Source organism: Pongo abelii, chromosome 5 (assembly GCF_028885655.2).
Source record: "Pongo abelii isolate AG06213 chromosome 5, NHGRI_mPonAbe1-v2.0_pri, whole genome shotgun sequence".
Lineage (NCBI taxonomy): Eukaryota > Metazoa > Chordata > Mammalia > Primates > Hominidae > Pongo > Pongo abelii.
This window is the reverse complement of record NC_071990.2, coordinates 153,474,840-153,494,041: the sequence shown is the minus strand read 5'-3', so window position 1 is coordinate 153,494,041 and position 19,202 is coordinate 153,474,840. Positions and strand designations below refer to the sequence as shown.

The following is a 19,202-nucleotide window of genomic DNA, read 5'->3' as shown; positions in this document are numbered from 1 at the left end:
CTATTTAAACACCACCTCCTCCATAAAGTCTTCAAGTTTAATCTAGAGCATTCTGTTTTCTCTTGCCTCCGAACTCATACCATTTTTTTTCTGAAATACCCCTTTTTCCCATTATGCTGCTTTAAGGCATCACTTATAGTGCTGAATTTAACTCTTCTATTGTTTAATGTGCATTATCACAACCTTTCACCTCGTATATGAGCAGAACCCTTAGTTGGATTTCAGGGTCTATGGATGATATATCTTTGCATTTCTCCTAGAGCTAAAATAAAATAGTCATTCAATACATATCTGTTACATTTTATTTTAAATTTAAGTCTCTGAGCTCAACGAGTTAACCCTCTCTAGGGAAGAGAATGTGAAGAACTTCAACAGGGAGGTCTCTAGGTGTGTACAGAGTACAAATGTGCTATGAAGAGTGAAACAGGGAGAAATGAAAAATGAAGTGAAGAGGGCAAAAATGGGGCTGGCCTGCAGGCACTTGTAGAATAGGAAGAGTAATCAGCATGCTAGCAATCAGAAAACAAAATAAAATAAAGAGAAAAACCATCTCTATGGTGATTATAATATACCATCATGGCTTAACTGGTTAATGGTGGTGGCAAAATATACTTTTAAATTATTTTAAAACGAGCCAGGCACAGTGGCTCATGCCTGTAATCCCTGCACTTTGGGAGGCCAAGGCAGGAGGACCACTTGAGGTCAGGAGTTCGAGACTAGTGTGGCCAACACAGTGAAACCCCATCTCCACCAAAAATACAAAAATTAGTTGGGTGTGGTGACCCATGCCTGTGGTCCCAGCTACTCTGGAGGCTGAGGTAGGAGAATCGCTTGAACCTGGGAGGCAGAGGTTGCAATGAGCCAAGATCTCACCACTGCACTCCAACCTGGGCAACAGAGAAAGACTGCATCTCTAAATAAATAAATAAATATCATTTTAAAACAAAATCCCTTATTAGTAACTCTGAGGTGTCAAAAGCACAAAGTAATTAGGAATTTATACTATTTTATGAACTATAATTTATCTTTTATGATGTATAAGGAAAAATATTGTGCACAGCACTTAATGAAATGCCCTAAAGTGATGCAGCCATTCTTTTAAATCATTGCACTTAATACAAAAGTTCATATTTATAAACATAATCTAGCCACCCACCCTTAGGTGCTAATTTAGAAATTCTCTACTCGTTCACTCTGTACTTCCTAATACATGATTTTGAAACTGCTACACTAATCAGAGAAAGATGATGCTTATTTGGATAAAATTGAAAATCCACATACTCTTTCCCAAGGAAAACAGAGAGAACGAGTGCTTATTACAGAAATAAATTGTAATTTAATAATTAAGTTGTTTTGTCTTTGGTTCCTTCATTTCTTAGCAACTGAAAAACTGAAATGTCTTTTTATTTCCGCTAAAGGAAAATGGAAATACAAGGAAAATAATAGGAGTGCTTTTCCCACTATATTCTTTTCTCAGGTAAGGCATATCTTTCGCTTAAAAAAAAAATCAAATCTGCTCTCTAACCCACACGTAAGTGGAAAATTAACAGAGTAGCCAGAACAAGTTTTACAAAGTAAATGGTAGACTTATGAAATAGATTTTCCTTACATGTTGTTATTTTTCAGCCAAATAGCCAGGCAAGCAGGTTACAAGATAACCTATATACTGCTGAAATAGTGTAGTATATAGCTTAAAATTAGCAACCTACGTCTAAAATACTCATTTCTCTGAATGAGTATCAGAGATACAGGCAATTCTCTTTAAAAGGATATAAAGCTACTGACAACAGTTCTCTATGAAGACGAGAGAAATTTGGTGGAATTAGGCCACGAACCACCGTTGTAAGAACAGTGTCAGCACATAATTTTGAGGACTAGTTGATGCCTTTTGAAAATGTGCCCATTAAAACCTATCTATAATTTTTATGGGAAATTATTGCCACTGATAAACAAAGCTTTCTAATGGAATTGTTGATGAGCTTAACAACCATATGTGGACACAAACTCTACTACTTTAATGGAAATAGTCAATGGCATGACCAGGACAGAACCACTTAGTAGGGAAATTGGAAATTTAATTTTGATCAGATGAACAAAAAATGAAGAAGAATGCTTGAAGTGGTAGCAGAAAAAACACCAGCGATTAAAAACATTTGGAACCTTTGCTTACCCTTCAAAGGCATTTGTTGCCATGGTTTTTCAAGACCTCTGAAAGCTTCAGCTGTGTCCACAAAAGCTGCCAAGAAATAGGGGTTCTATACTGATTTTATTTGTCAGAGGCATTTTTGACTTAATTATCTCCAAGATAAAGACGACTTGGCCAAAGGGAGAGGAAAAAAAGAAGAACTACTGTCATTTCACAGGTTGAAAGGCTGTGATTTAACTCTTCTGAGTTCTTCTTCAAATGCATGCGTGCATGTGTGCACAAACACATCTAAGTTTCACAGCATCGCATTAACCACTAACAAGCACTTAACACTGGGGATGTCATTCTTACACGGAATGAGGTTTTCAGGCCTTGACTTTCATGGTGTGTCTTTCTATTTCTCTGATGAGAAACAGGAGCCAAACACCTAGCAAATTTACCAATACCTGAAGTTAATGCCCGCCTTTCTTTCTTTTCTTTTCTCTCTCTCTCTCTCTCTCCCTCCCTCCCTCTCTCTCTCTCTCTCTTTTTTTTTGAGACTAGTCTCACTCTGTCGCCAGGCTAGAGTGCAGTGGTGCAATCTCGGCTCACTACAACCTCCACCTCTCGAGTTCAAGCGATTCTCCTGCCTCCACCTCCCGAGTAGCTGGGACTACAGGTGCACACCACCAAGCCTAGCTAATTTTTGTATTTTTAGTAGAGATGGGGTTTCATCATGTTGGCCAGGATGGTCTCAATCTCTTGACCTCCTGATCTGCCTGCCTCAGCCTCCGAAAGTGCTGGATTATAGGCATGAGCCACCGCACCCGGCCATGCCTTTCTTTTAAAAAGTTTCATTGCAAAGGCTTTCACTTGAAAATTACATGATAGCTCATATGTGTACACACTAAAACTCTGCTGCCCTCAGCCTCCATAGTCATTTCTGTTGCACAATATGTATGTTAACACATGATGGAGAGTAAAAAATATAAGTAGAAATAAGGGAAGGATTAAGTAAGCTCTGGGTCAGAAAAGGAGGCTATGAACTGCCACAGTATAAATAATCTGAAAAAAAAAACAAACAAACACCTGCTTGTGTTCTTGTTTGGACATCATAAAAATGCTTATATTTGTTTCTGCAGTTTACTATTTGTACAGCTTAATGTGCTGGTAGCAGGATGTTCTTTCTGAATTATAAGCTCCCAGAGAGCTGCTTTTGGCCCCGTAGGACTAATTTATGATTTTCCTGTTAGAAGGGCATTGCACATACACTTTTTATAATAAGAGTGTTTCTTACAAGGTTTGGTAAGATTCAGGGAATGCTTATATTATTATGAAAATCAAGAGGAAGGTTTTAGAGTTACTTCTCCATTATTAATAATGTGCAACCTTCAAGAAGTATTCAGACCATTCTTTTCATCAAGTTTCTTTGAAATTAATTGAGGAAATTAATTCAAATCCCCACCCCTGGAATATCTGCAGAGAGCTGATTCTGTTTCTGTGGCTGCTGGATAATTCCATCTGGACATTCAGCTATCATCTCAAATGCAGCATGTCTAGAATTGAACTTATCCTACCCCCGATGACTGGCCTTCCTCTTGGTGTCCAAGTCATTCATTTCTCAGTTCATTCAGCCTATGTCTGAACCTCTTTAACTCTTTTACCTCCTGGATAACCCATATTTAATTACCTTCAAGCAATGTATATCCTCTCATTATAATATCCTTTATTCTATTCCCCTTCTTTCCATTTCACAAATACCAAAAAGTCCAGATTTTTAGTACATCTAAGCTAGTTGAATATCAGCCAAATTGGTCTTCACGCTTTGATTCTTTCCCTTCTCTGGTCCCTCCTATATGCCTCTGCCAGATTAATTGCATTAAAGACTCTTTCATCAACTGGGTGCGGTGGCTCACGCCTGTAATCCCAGCACTTTGGGAGGCCAAGGCAGGCGGATCACCTGAGGTCAGGAGTTCAAGACCAGCCTGGCCAACATGGTGAAACCCCGTCTCTACTAAAAATATAAAAACTAGCCGGGCATGGTGGTGGACACCTGCAATCCTAGCTACTCAGGAGGCTGAGGCAGGAGAATTGCTTGAACGCAGGAGACAGAGGTTGCAGTGAGCTGACACAGTGCCACTGCACTGCAGCCTCAGTGACAGAGTGAGACTCTGTCTCAAAAAAAAAAAACTCCTTCATCATACCTCTCCCATGTTGAAAAAGTATAATGTTTTTGTGTTGCTAAAGCCCATAAACTGATCCTAATTTCCGTTTATTCTTTTATTTATTTATTGAGTGACTCTGAGAATATTGGGCCCTCACCTTTAAGGACTTTACAGTCAGTATGGGACAGAACATGGACAATCAAATATATGCAATACAATGGAATAAACTAATATTGAGGTCCCAGGAAAGAGAGAACTTCTGCATTATCTTCAGAGGCTTAACAACAGTCACTTTTGATTAGGATTAGAAGAATTTTTACAGGTAAATCTGGAAAGAAATTCCCAGTAAAGAAATGGAATCATCATATTTGTAGAAGAACAAGGAATTCAGTGTGTCTGGAGTGCCTATTTCACAAGTAGAAATGGTGACTTTAAAATGACTAGAAAGATAGGCTAGAGGAAGATTGTGGCAGTCCTTGAACTCTTGTTTAAGGATCATTCCATGGGCTACGGAGGTCATTAAAGGATCTTGTACTGAGTATTGACATGATCAGTGATTTGCTTTATGACCACTAATAGAGTGGCAATGTGCAGAATGTCTCGCAACAAGACAAAAGACATAAGGAAACGGCTTAGATGAAGGAGAAGGCAAATGGAAACAATAAATTATTGCAAGCATCCTGGTGAAAAGTAACGCAGCTAACTCAGCAATGGTAAGTGGATGAAAATGCATTTAAGGAGATAGACTCAATAGAGCTATGCAAGAGCTCTGGAAATGTCAGAGGCAGAGGCTGCAATAAGAAACAATGGAAATAACTAACTCCCCGGTTTGAAGTATGGATGCTGGAGGGAGTGGCAAGGGAACTGCCACACACAACAGGCAGAAGGAGGGGCTGGTGGCAGAGGGAAACACAGGGGAGTCACTGAGAAATCAGGCTGGGGCAGGAGCCAGGAGCAAGATTTGGGAGATATTGGTGCAGCTGTAACACTTTAGGCCCCAAATATTATGTTATTATATTAGTTTCCTAAGCACCAGCAATCTTTGGTGTTCCTTGCTTTGTAGATGTTTCTCTTCTGTCTCCTCTCTCTCTCTCTCTCCTCCCTCTCTCTCTCCTCTCTCTCTCTCTCTGTTATCGTATGACGTTCTCTTCTCTGTGTCTGTGCCCAAATTTTCTTCTTATTCTAAGGATATCAGTCACATTAGATTAAGGGCCCATATACTGAAGTAGATACTGGAAGTATACTGTGGGTTATACCACAGTATAACTTCGTCTTCTAATTACAGCTGGAATGACGTTATTTCCAAATAAGGTCACATTCTGAGGCACTGAGGGTTAGGATTCCAACATATCTTTCTGGGAGACACAATTCAGCCTGTACCAGACATATATATATATATGTGTGTATATATATATATATATATATAAATTATATATATATATAAATTATATATATATAATTTATATATATAAATTATATATATATATAATTTATATATATATAATTTATATATATATATATAATTCATATATATATAATTTATATATATATATATAATTCCCTAGGAAACTAGGTGGAAGAAGAAGGATGAAGAAGAAAAAGAAGCTGAGATTGAGGACAGGACCCTGGAGAATGCCCACTTTAGAGAGCTGAAGAGAAAAACAGAAGGAGAGGACAGTAAGCCGTGTGTTCTCTCAAGGCTGGCTTACTCAATTTCTCAATACTATTTCACATTTCTGGAATTCTCCTCCAAACTACCATTTATTTCATGCTTATATCAAATGTACCACTTGCATTAATTAACACTTCTCTTACCAGCCTAACCCAGTCACATTTTTTCCTTCTCAGAGAGCCTCTAGCAGTTTTTATCTAACATCATTATTTTTTTTTTGAGATGAAGTCTCACTCTGTCACCCAGGCTGGAGTGCAGTGTCACGATCTCAGCTCACTGCAACCTCCACCTCCCGGGTTCAAGCAATTCTCCTGCCTCAGCCTCCTGAGTAGCTGGGATTACAGGCACATGCCATCACAACTGGCTAATTTTTGTATTTTTAGTAGAGACAGGGTTTCACCATGTTGGTCAGGCTGGTCTTGAACTCCTGACCTCGTGATCCGCCCATCTCAGCCTCCCAAAGTGCTGGGATTATAGGCATGAGCCACCACGCCCAGCTATCTATCATGATTTTGACCCTTCGCCATATTCTACTATTTAGCAGGGATGTGCCCAACATGACTAAAAGCACTGGAGCTATAGCAACAAACAATGCTGAACAGAAATCAGCTAGCACTGAGTTTACACCCAAGTTTGCGTGGTACCTGATGCAGACAGACAATAATCAAACAAATGAATAAATAGGAAAACTTCATAAGAATTTGAGAGCTGTAAAGAGAAGTAAGAGTAGTATTACTCGTGGAAGGGTAATACTACCTCTGAGAAAGTGACTTTAGGCAGAGTCTGAATGACAAGAAACCAGCCAAGTAAAGATCTGGGTATTCCAAGCGAAGGGAAAAAGGGAACCACATGTGCTGAGATCCTGAGGAAGGAACATGTTGGTGTGTTGGGGGAATAGCAAAAAATAAATAAAAATAAAAGCTGGTGTGTCTGGAGTACAGTGAATGGGGGAGAAGGAACAGGAGAGAATATGTCAAATGTTTTCAGCTGCAGAAGGAAAATTTTTCTCTTGAGAGTAAGATTTACACTGAGAGCTGTAAACTCAAGACCATAGGATCTGATTAACATATCTAAAATCTCTCTCCTGCTGTTGTATGGAAACTGAATTGTAGAAGAGCAAGTGTGGAAATATGGAGACCAAAGGGTTAGGATCCCAATTGTATCTCTGAAAAGATAAAACAGTTATGTGATGGGAGAGCAGCCTCCACTTCTACCCCATTCTCTAACCTTTTCCAGACATAGGGGCATACATCAAGCCAGAAGGTGACCAGACACAACTATGAAAATAAATGTAAGAACCAATCCACTTTAAGTGAACAAGAGTGAGTCCCCAAGCCCAAAAGAACTAAGATCTCTTTTAACAGAGCTCTACAAAGCAGATGAAGCCAGCTAAATGGGTGTGAGTTCTTTAGCAAATAAGTGCCTGCTTACCGGCTGCAGCTGTTAAAGGAGCTATCCAGGGTGCTGGACTGTCTCACCCTGAAGCTTTCTAAGACCTGGTGGATCAGGCTCTCAGTTATACTTGTAGGACCTAAAGTCCCCACTGCATTGACCCATAACCAGACTCTACCCTGAGACCATGTCTTCCTGGCCAAAGATCATCTGTAAGTCAATACTTGCCTGGGCCATGTCTGTCTGATCTGATGAGCAGCTTCTGTTGGCCCCTTATAGAAATAATATAAAATGGTAACATAGCTAGTGGTGTATAGGTAGGCCTGAGCCCCCTCTATGCCACACAACCTTCTGAAATAATAATGAAAGAGAAGCAGTGAGCTCAGTGGAGTCCTTTTTCCTTTAAATAATACTCAAAGGTAGTATCTGGCTGCTGAAGCTACAACCAGATCTGCTTATATAACTCATCCCAGAGACTCTGTCTAAAACACATCTTAAGGAACACTACTTCTATGCCTGCAATGATTAATAAACTCATAAAATACCAATTTTGCCCCTTCTGACTTAAATAGCATCCTTCACTTTGCTTTTTAAAAAGAATGCATTTCACTGGAGGCCATTACTCAATCTCTTAAGTAATCAAGTTTGTACACTAAGTAGTGGATGAAAATTTGTATGCTTTCAAGCCAAACACTTTACCTCTTCAACCAAAACACTTAGAACACGAGAATAATCTGATGTACACTCATTTCTAGCTCTCTTCTTAAGTAACAAGGAAAACAGGGAGAGCTGCGGCATCTTCAGAACTTCCCACCTACGTGTCAGACCCTTCACCATCCTTAAATGTGTTTGAGGGGCAGTGTGATTTATAAAGAGTCACAGACAATTTCAGCAAAAACTTTTTAGTTCCAAGTTATCAAGACTATGATGAGAAAGCAGAACTAGAAACCCTTAAACTCGTTCTGGTATTTCCCTTTTATACACACAAACAAATCAAATACATGGAAATGCTTTTAAAATACAAAGGAAATCAATTACTTGGTTTTTACACAGTCTAGGATTAAATCCATGGCCCAGAAATGTCTTTGTTTAACAGTACATTAATTTTGTTAAATATTACGCACAGAATTCCCCGCGCTCTGCCTTTCCTCCTGGTCTTCACTCGTGGACTTATTCACATGGCTAAACATGCATTCCCTCCTTCTTCACCATGCTCCTTTGACTCACCCTCCAGATTTGATCAGGAAATCTCTGATGGCCAGACTCAACCACCACCAGCACTGAGTGGAGTCTGGATCCTATAAGACGCTGCCTTCACCTCTATCTTGGCACCATCATCTAATTGCTGGTTTATCAGTCTGTATCCCCCTTTACCTCACAAGTTTTGTGAGGGTAGGGACCAGGTTTTTCTATCATTGCATTTCCAGGGTCTTGCATAGGGCTTTGTTAGTAAAGCTAGTCAATGAATAAGTGAATGAATGAAGAACTGAATAATTTTAACGTTCCTCCCTATATCTAAAAGTTAATAACTCTGCCTTCTTTCTAGGCTTCTTCCAGAACTTTGGACTCAATATTCATCCCATTTTAAAAACCTAAAATAAGTGACTTCACACTATGATATACAAGAAGTTTCTGAAACCAAGTGGAATTGCATTTTTATATGCTACAGTTTCAGTAAAATTCTACTAGCTGGTCTGCGTATACAAGACAGCGATAAGAGGTTTTTGGTGGTGGTGGTGGTGGTGGTGTTTTGTTTGTTTTTTGAGACGGAGTCTCACTCTGTCACCAGGCTGGACTGCAGTGGCACGATCTCAGCTCACTGCAACCTCTGCCTCCCAAGTTCAAGCAATTATCCTGCCTCAGCCTCCCAAGTAGCTGGGACTACAGGTGTGCACCACCACGCTCAGCTAATTTTCATATTTTTAGTAGAGATGGGCTTTCACCATGTTGGCCAGGATGGTCTCGATCTCCTGACCTTGTGATCCACTCGCCTCAGCCTCCCAAAGTGCTTAGGTTACAGGCCTGAGCCACCACGCCAGCTGAGATACTTGTTTTTAACTATCAAAGAGTAAGCAGAAATTTTTCAAAATATTTGAACTTGAGATAATGCCATACCAATGAAATATCTCACACTGTATTTGTTGATTTTTATAAATATATTTTCCTTCTGTTTTTTCCGTTCTTAATGCTTAGAAACAATACTAAATGTTATGGGAATTTATATAATTTTATCTTAAATGCTGAACAAAAATGATGCAAAAAATTTGTGAGAATATGGCCATTGTTTCTCGGAGGAAGATCATTTCCACTTTCAATCTTAATAATTTTAATTTCTAACTGATATTTTCATTTCTTACATCTCCCTATTGTTTTCCTTATCTTTCTCACACAGGTAGCACTTTATCGATACTGACTTACCTTCTGATTGTATCATGAGAACAAGTACATTTACTTCCCCAAATAAATTTCCTAAATAAATTTTAAACTTTGTGGTATTATGGATTATGTCTTACACTTTTTTTATTTCTCTCAGAACATCTAATCAGGTATAGAGTAAGTTCTCAGTGAAATGTGAATAATCAAAACTTTAGATTTAAAAATCCCCTATTCCCTTCCATAAATAAAGGTATTTAGATCAGATAAATAAACATTAAATCAGGGATCAGCCACGGGCCAGGGCTGATCTGTTACCTATTCTGATGAATAAAGTTTTATTAGCACATAATCACTTCCATGTGTTTACAGGTCACCTCACAGGCTATAATCCAGTTAAGTAACTGCAACAGAGACTGTATAACCCTTGTAAAGCCTAAAATATTATTATTTGGCCCTTTAAAGAAAAACTTTGCCAACCACTGCTCCAAATCATTTTTACTGATGAGGAAACAGTCTCAGATCAATCCATCCAGTTGTGCAGTTAGACCTATCTACTAACCATACCTCTGTCAGATGCTCTTTCACTGCCAAATTAAATGCTCGGTAAAAACAATGGTATTTTAGATTATATAAAATCAAATAAACAGTAAAACCACAAATTAAGAGAGTTGTCAAAACACCTCTAAGGGCTTATACTAACCTAAATCAAAATATAAATGTCATTTTTTCTGAATTAAAATAGCATCATCTAATAAAATTAAATAGCCTGTGAGCATATATATATTTATATATGTTTAGAAAAATAATAATAAATATATTAACTTACATTTAGAATTTATATCTATATATATACACACACAAAGGTTACTATTGAGAATATCATTAATTGTATAAAAATACCAACAAAAAAGTCCTTGTGTCTCACAGCAGAGTTCTAAAAGATGTTAAAAGCAATGTGTCGAAGAAAATGCTTTTAAAATGGACCATGCTGACCTCGCATGCTACTCAATTAAGATATGAACAGCTTTCTTAAAAAAAAAAAAAAAAGTCCCACTGGCAACGGAAGGAAAAATAAATACTATATACCATCCCCCAGCTTTCATCTCATATCAGGGCAGGAAAGAGCTATCACAGGAAGTCCATGAGAATCACTTCTTCAATCAGTGTTTATCAACTTAGCGGACTCTGGTTTTCAACAAGTTACTTAAAGCTGGGTTTTTGTAGAAGGAATCACATGAAAACTCCATTCTTAGTGTTTATACTAACCTTCGCTTAAGCTGAAAAGGTAAAGAATAAGAAGAGAGAAAAGAATAAGAAGAGAGAAAAATGCCCCACACTTAAGATAAAAAATGAATTCGGTTAGCCTAAGCTGCTGTCAGATCTCTGTTCCTGTCAGATAAAGGATATTTAGCACAGGTATTTTAGGTAGTAAAAATTATTAGTGTTTCCCCAGGGTATCCTATTATAATGCAATAATAGAGACACTTCTGGAGTAGAAATAAAGTATAGCTCACTGTATGTTAGCTACAATTGGTAAACTATAGACAAGAAAAGGATGGAGGCAGGCAGGAAAATGAAATGCTACACGTAGATACTTAATAACTGTTTGATAAAGATGATATCTCCCCCTTTACAAGACACCAGCCACTGAGTCAGCTCATAGCAAAACATCCTGTCATCCATTGAGACAAGAAAGAGATGGAAGAGAGAAAGGGGAGAACAAGCTAAACTAGAACAAAACAGAATATTTGCCTGGACAAGGCCTGAGTAGAGAGATAATTATGCATGGACAATTAACAGCATATACCAGATCATATAGGCAAAGTTGCCTACCAAACATGAATGTCCATCTGGCATTCCCCAATCAGGGCACAGACAACATTTCTTTTTTCCTCAGAGATCCAGCTAGTGGAATTCCTCTGTAGAGTTGCTCAAGACTGTTTGAGTCTCGCCAAAGGAAGGAAGCGGAATTACTCAGCCTCAGCTGCCCTAGTATGTGTCAACTCCTTCTCCTGAGATCCTGTCTCTTCTCCACGTGTCCATCAGAGATACTAGTGGACCTACTAGGGATTCGTGTTTTGTACAAATGGCTGATTCTATGTCTTCCTTCCTCAGTCGCTTTGGCTCTTAGGATCTGCTCATAGGATCAAAAATAGAAGTGGTTTTCAACACACTATTACCTTGAATACTTCTCTTGAAGAAGGCCTTGCAGCCCTCACAGGACCAGACTCCATAATGGTAGCCTGAAGCATAGTCATTGCACACTGCACAGTAGCGAGTCTCCTTGGCAGATTCCATAGCCATACTTCCCTTGTCATTGGTACTGGCCAATCTTTCTCTGCCACCCTGGCGTCGATTATCTGAATTTGGCCTGGGGGGGAAAAAAACAGTAAATCCATTAACATTAGAAAAGCAAAACATGCACTCTCTGGGAGATGCAGCAGATCCACTTTATCCTGACATTTTGAAATAATGAATCATAATGTAAGCTAATCTTTCATTACCTCTTGCCGTCTGTTGCAGCAAAAGGTGTTGCCTATTATATTAACCTTGAGGGGAAATTGTTTATTGCAAACTTGCTTAAAAACATACTACCTGCACCAGAATATGTTACCTAGAAAAATGACAAAATGAAATTAGCTGGTTTCTAATAGATTGAATATTTTTGCAGGAATTTACAATTATTTCAGAACCATTAGGGACCAATGCTCATTCCAACTCTAGACCACGCTCAGGGTCTCTAGGAAACAGAGACAAAGCATAAAATGGCTGGGACATTTGGTACTCAGATGAACTGATGGACAACACAGAACATGTGTCAAAAAAATAACAATTCAGATTTTTATGTCATTGCCACATAACCCTGGATATCAGTTTTTATAGCTTGAATCTGTAATCTGAAAATACTGTTCTTCAATATTCAAAACTCCTCTGTAGGAACATGTAGAGACTGAGCATGGTTGTTCATGCCTGGAATCCCAGCACTTTGGGAGGCCAAAGCAGGAGAATTGTTTAAGGCCTGGAGTTTGAGCCCAGCCTGCACAATATAGCAAGACTCCATCTCTATAAAAATGCTTTTTGAAAAAATTAGCTGAGAATGTTGATGTGTGACTGTAGTCCTAGCTACTTGGAAGGCTGAGGTGGGAGGATCACTTGAGCCTAGCATGTCGAGGCCGCAGTAGGCTATGATCGATCATGATCCAGCCTGCGTGACAATCAGAGGAACACAGAAAAAAAATATATAGGAAGAGAGACAATCAGAGGAACACAGAAAGGAAACTGAAAATGAATAGTAAGAAAAGAAAGTTCTAGGAAAACCAAGAAAATAAGGAAGTAAAATGCTTTAAGAAAGTAGAAAGCTAAAAAAAAAATGTAGAAAGAGAGACAATCGGAAGAACACAGAAAGGAAACTGAAAATGAACAGTAAGGAGATTCTAGGAAAACCAAGAAAATAAGGAAGTAAAATGCTTTAAGTAGAAAGGTTTACGGAGAGGATGATCAAGAATGGCAAATGGGGCAGAGAAGTCCAACAAAGCAAAGACTGGTTAAGTGAATTCAGACCTGACAAAGCAGACTCTTAGCAAGGAGTTTCCTTAGACAGGTACAGGCACAAGCCAAAATCCAACAGATGGAATGTAAGGAGATGAAAATAAGGGAAGGCATTCCTTTGAGAACTTGGAGGAGAATAGGAAAATATACAGATAGGGTGGTAGCTAAAGAATATAAGACCCAAGAAAATGAATTTTTTAGAATGAAGAGACTTGAGAAGGCCTCGTGTAGACTGAAGGGCATGGCCAGGAAAAAGGGAAAGGTTGAAAGCACAAAGAGGAAGATAAAAGAATAAAGCCAAGAAGGAAACTAGAGCAGTTGGGATTAAAAACATAGGTAAAAGAAACTGCCTCAATGAAGACAACTTGAAGAAGACTGGAAGGAAGGAGGTAAGGAAAGTAGAGGAAGATGAGTTTGCATCTCTCGCCGGACCAGGCATAGGAGTAGATGTTATATTGGCCCAGGACTTGGCAGGCATGTGCAATCAAATAAAGGTGGGATAAGAGCCCAGCACAGTGCCTGGTATGTAGTTGGCACTCTATAATATATTTAAATGAATGGACAGAGTGTTCAAAGTTGTATAAGAAAGAAAGGTAGGCAGACATTGAAAGTATAGATGGAGTGAAGGTTCCTGTGAACATTTTTTAAAAGATGAAAATCCTAAGATGAGCTAAAGTCAATTGATGATAGCCCTTCCAGCAGGGTCTCTTGGCAAAGGAAGCTCAAGCTTCCTGCTTCCATTCCCCACCCAAATACCCAGACCACACTGACTTTCACTGGTCCTCCCCTTCACAAGCCCTGTCTTTCCTTTTAGCCCAAATTGTATAACCTCTCCCTGCCTTCTCACTCATTATTATGGTTCACAATTTTGTGGTAGTGGTTCTCAAACTACATTTGCCATAATATTCACAAAATATTGGCTCCTTGGGTTGAATACATCTGACTTTGCCAATTCTGTCCATTCTAAAAAACTTAGTTCTGAGGTTGGCAGCCTCAAATAGGAATTCTTCATTTTTTAATGTTCTTTAGAGAACACTGGCTCACAGTTTTCAATTCTAGTTCATAGTCTGTTACCCATCTCTCTCCATTTCACTACCATGCTGTCGAACCCACCCCCATCAACCTCAAATCTTTTTATTGCTTATGTACTAACATCTCATGCATGATTCAAGTCAGTAGGAAGCATCTATGAATATCTAACTGTAGAAGCTTAGTGCCTTTGGAGGTGGGAGTAGATATTTAGCAAGTATGAAATTGACAGATTCAATGTCTTATAAGCCTTATTAATTGTTGTATCTAGCTCAGTGCCCAGCACATAGCAAGCATTCAATACATGTTTGTTGAATGAATGAAGGAATAAGTGAGTGAACAGTATACGCATGGCCAGAAGTTCCAATGTGTCAAGTATCTTCCCACCCACGCCTACATAATAAAATGCTATATTTTTTAAATTGTGGTAAGATATACATAACACAAAATTTACCATCATAACCACGTTTAAGTGTTCATCAATTCAATCGTGTTAGATATACTCACATCTTCGTGCAACCAGTCTTCAGAACATTTTCATTTCACAAAACTGAAACTCCATACCCATCAAACAATAATTCCCCATTTTCTCCTTCCCCTATCCCCTAGCAGCCACCAATCTACTTTTGTTCTCTGTGAATGTGGCAATTCTAGATACCTCATTAAGTGGAACCCTACTTTTGCTTTTTGTGTCTGGCATATTTCACTTAGGATAATGTCCTGAAGGTCCATGATGTGACAAATATGCCATTGTCTGTATATACTACACAGACTTTGTTTACCCATTCATCCATCTATAGACATCAGGATTGCTTCTACTTTTTGGCTATTATGAATAATGTTGCTATAACTATGGGCATACAAATATTTCTTCAAGACCCAGATTTTTAATTCTTTTAGATATATACCCAGAAGTAGAATTACTGGATCATATGATAATTCTATTTTGATTTTTTGAGGAATCACCAGTGTTTTCCACAGTGGCTGCACCATTTTACATTCTCATGAACAAGGCACAAGGTTTCTATTTGCTCTATAACCTCTCCAACACTTACTCTCTTCTTTTTCTAATATAGTAGCCATCGTAATGAGTGTGAGGGGAATACTGCATTTTTATGTCACCTTTTGCCTGAATGCATCTCTTACCAGCCACTCCTAATCCCCATAAACTTGAATTAACATACCTGTTCTGAACTCTCTAGAAGATTTTTTTACTTCTCTTCTGCTACTTAGTATATTAATCTTCAATTGATTAATTCTCATTTCCATTACTATCTGCAAAGTTCCTTGTGTCTTATTCATCTTTAAAATGCCATGTGCTTAGAGCATAGTGCCTCACTTGGAATAGGGACTCAACAATATTGATATCAAATGACTGAATCAATAAATTTATAGTTTCCACAATATACATAGAATATGTAAATGTTATTTTTATAAATATTGACAAAAGATTTAATAGCGAGAGCCCATTTTCCTCAGAAATAGCAAAGATGTACGCTGTCAGCAAAATGCCATTCATCTACATTTTATCTCTAAGATGACCCCCAGCTTACTGAAAATCAACGGCAGACTTTGGGCATACAAATAGAAGGTATCTAAAGAAGATGGGGAAACTACATGGGCTATATTCACTACTCATAAAGGAACTTTTTTAGCCAACTTAGAAATCCATGTAAATAACATTGTCAATTATTATTTTGGCCCAGACTTACTCCATAAAGACTCTCAAAACGTTATTTAAAAAAAAAAACAAAAAAAAAACACAAAGAATATAAACTAGATCAAGCTAAAAGGCAAGAGCGATCTTCCTCTGGGCTCCAAGACCCTGTGGCACGTTGAAATAATGCTCACATTGAGTATCCATCAGACCAAGATAACACAACTTGCTCTAGACAGAGAGCTGTGTCCTCAGAATATAGACTAACACAGCCCAACTATGGGCAGCAGGAAGGAACAGACTGGGAGGTGTCCATGTCTAGGCCATAAGCGTGGGTCAGGCACCAACCTGGGCTTCTCTGAGTACCTATGGCTAGATCAGTCCCAGCAGATGGGCCTAGGTACAGGTCCCCAGCTCATGTCTTCCTGCTGCTCTCTACCTGGCCTTGGTCCACTGCACCTGTCATAGACCTGGCATTTTTAGCCTCACAGCTCTTTAGTAGAAAGTGCCTATACCATGTCTACGTCCATCCTTCTGCTCCCTCAGCCTCAAAGGCCCTTTGTTTTTCTGTATTATCATAGTACCAAAATGAATGTCTCTTGCTGGGCACATTGGCTCATGCCTGCAGTCCCAGCTACTCCAGAGGCTGGGAAAGAAGGACCGCTTGAGCCCAGGCATTCAAGGCTGCAGTGAGCTACGATTGCACCACTGCATTCCAGCCTGGGAGACAGAGTGAGAGCCTGTCTCTAAAAAATATGTAAAATAAATTTTAAAAATTTCTTTAAAAGACTCTTATTTTCCTTCTTTAAAAGACTCAAAATGTTTCAGGGTTTGCCTTCCTAAGGGGAGACTTCACAAACCCTAACCAAGCCCTATCCCTTTATTATAAGTGAAGGTTTATCTACTTCTTTAGCAAAATTACTAAGATACCTCCTTCCTTGTAAAATTCTTATCTTTTTCTCATTGAATTGTCACCAAACCTGTACCGTTTCTCATCTTGGGCACTTTCTCTTAAGACTCAAATAGAAAGTTGACTGGCTTACCAAGCTACACATTAAGACATTAGATGTCCTTCAACCTAACAGATGCCTGTAGAGATTCTCTGGAAAGAAGTAGAGCTGAAGATCGAATGAGAAATGAATGCGCCTATGACAATGCATTACAACCACGAAGCACCAAGTGTAGCTAAGGAACGATGAATAGCAGAAAAAAGGATGTCCAGAAGCATGAGAGATCATATAAAAAAGACACAATACCACTGCATCTATGGAAATAGGAAGCTTAACTGCCTTGATCTAGTTCGACTACTAAATATTTTCAAATGAAATCACCACTGATATTATATATTCAACATAATTAAGAGGGATGTCTGGGCTGGGTGCGGTGGCTCACACCTGTAATCCCAGCACTTTAGGAGACCAAGGTGGGTGAATCATGAGGTCAGGAGTTCAAGACCAGCCTGGCCGAGATGGTGAAACCCCATCTCTGGTAAAAATACAAAAATAAGCCAGGTGTGGTGGCAGGTGCCTGTAATCCCAGCTACTCGGGAGGCGGAGGCAGAGAATTGCTTGAACCCAGGAGGCGGAGGTTGCAGTGAGCCTAGATCGTGCCACTGCACTCCAGCCTGGGCGGAAAAAAGAAAAGAGGGATATCTGAAGGTATTCATATTGGGTCCAGAGAATAGAATCTCTCGGACCAAGTAAAAACAGAGCATAATAAAAATTATTGGCCAATAAAATGTTCATTAATCAAAGGAAAAGTTTAAAGCTCAATGTAATCAAATACTGTTGTTTTTCCAACCATAAATATGATACCAGCTATCCAAAAGCATTATTCCCCTCATTAGCCAAGCAGTTTTAAAAATTTAAGAAGCCTTGGTTTTTAAAGGAAATATTTTTGTAAAGCTAAATTTAAAGAACCAACAGATAAATGTCCACTCCCTAGAAATGTGGTTTAATTCGGTTCTAGTGCAGCAACTTCATAAGGCTCCCTCACCAAATCAAGTCCCCAAAGCTATGTGCACTCAAAATTCCCTATGCTTGTTTTTCATGGCACTTCCAACAATTTCCAGTCTTATATTTGGGTGATTATTGACAAGTGTATGTTCCCCTAGTAAACAGCAAACTCCAAGAAGGCAAGAATCATGTCTCATTTGCTCCCAATTTTAATCATATACAGCAGGTCCTTGATATGGTTTGGCTGTATCCCCACCTAAATCTTATCTTGAATTGTAGCTTCCATAATTCCCATGTGTCCTAGGGGGACCCAGTGGGAGGTAATTAAATCACGGTGGCAGGTTTTTTTCTGTGCTATTCTCATAATAGTGAATAACTCTCATGAAATCTGATGGTTTTATAAAGGGCAGTTCCCTTGCACACACTCTTTTTCCTGCCACCATGTAAGACGTGACTTTGTTCCTCCTTTGCTTTATGCCATGATTGTGAGGCCTCCCCAGCCATGTGGCACTGTGAGTCCATTAAATCTCTTTTTCTTTATCATTTACCCAGTCTTGGTATGTCTTTATTAGCAGCATGATAACAGATTAATACAGTCCTTAATAAATATTTGCTAAATATATCTCCTACATCTAACTCACTACCAAATTTCATCAACTATTTCTTGAAAACACTCTGCCTATCCTTCTTTGAATTCCTTGTTTTTGCATTTGTGTCTGAGAGATCAATAATACTCCACATTTGAATTACTAGAATTACTCTCCTGCCTCCAATCATTCTTCAAACTCATCCTGCAAACCACTGCCCAAAGAACTGTCATAAAGTACAATGTTCTCCTTTGAATACCTTGTTATTTCAGGTATCTGTGACCACTGCCTTTTCTTTGGATCATAAATCTCTTTGCGAATGTAAAAAACACTGAAACTATCTTTTCCAGAAAATACACATAAAATTCTCAAACTTCTGCCTATATTCTGGGAGTGATAAACCGGAAAACTCAAGTTAAAAAAAATCATCATTATATAGACTTAAGTCCAAATTCTTGAATTCCTTGCACCAACCAGTATTGGTCTCTTTGTAGCTTCCTAAGCAAAATGCTGTCAAATTCACCTCTGAGAAATTGCTCACACTACACTCGCCCACATATTCATTGCTTCCTGTCACCTACACACATTTCACCTCTCCTGGAAAACCAAGCTCTAGTTCCACACAATTTATATGACTTATCTTAAGTATTACAGTTCACAGGGGTTCAACTTTGCATTCTTAGATACGTAACACC

At 38.7% G+C, this 19,202-nt stretch overlaps 1 protein-coding gene across 2 annotated transcripts in view; it reads right to left on the bottom strand.

Moving 5' to 3' along the window:
- Positions 1–19,202, bottom strand: part of ESR1 (estrogen receptor 1) — a 303,200-nt gene that overhangs the window by 255,987 nt on the left and 28,011 nt on the right. For both annotated transcript variants that reach the window (XM_002817493.5, XM_054558336.2), the window contains exon 2: positions 11,911–12,101. In XM_002817493.5, coding sequence (XP_002817539.1) covers positions 11,911–12,101 — 191 coding nt within the window. The remainder of the gene's footprint in view (positions 1–11,910; positions 12,102–19,202) is intronic.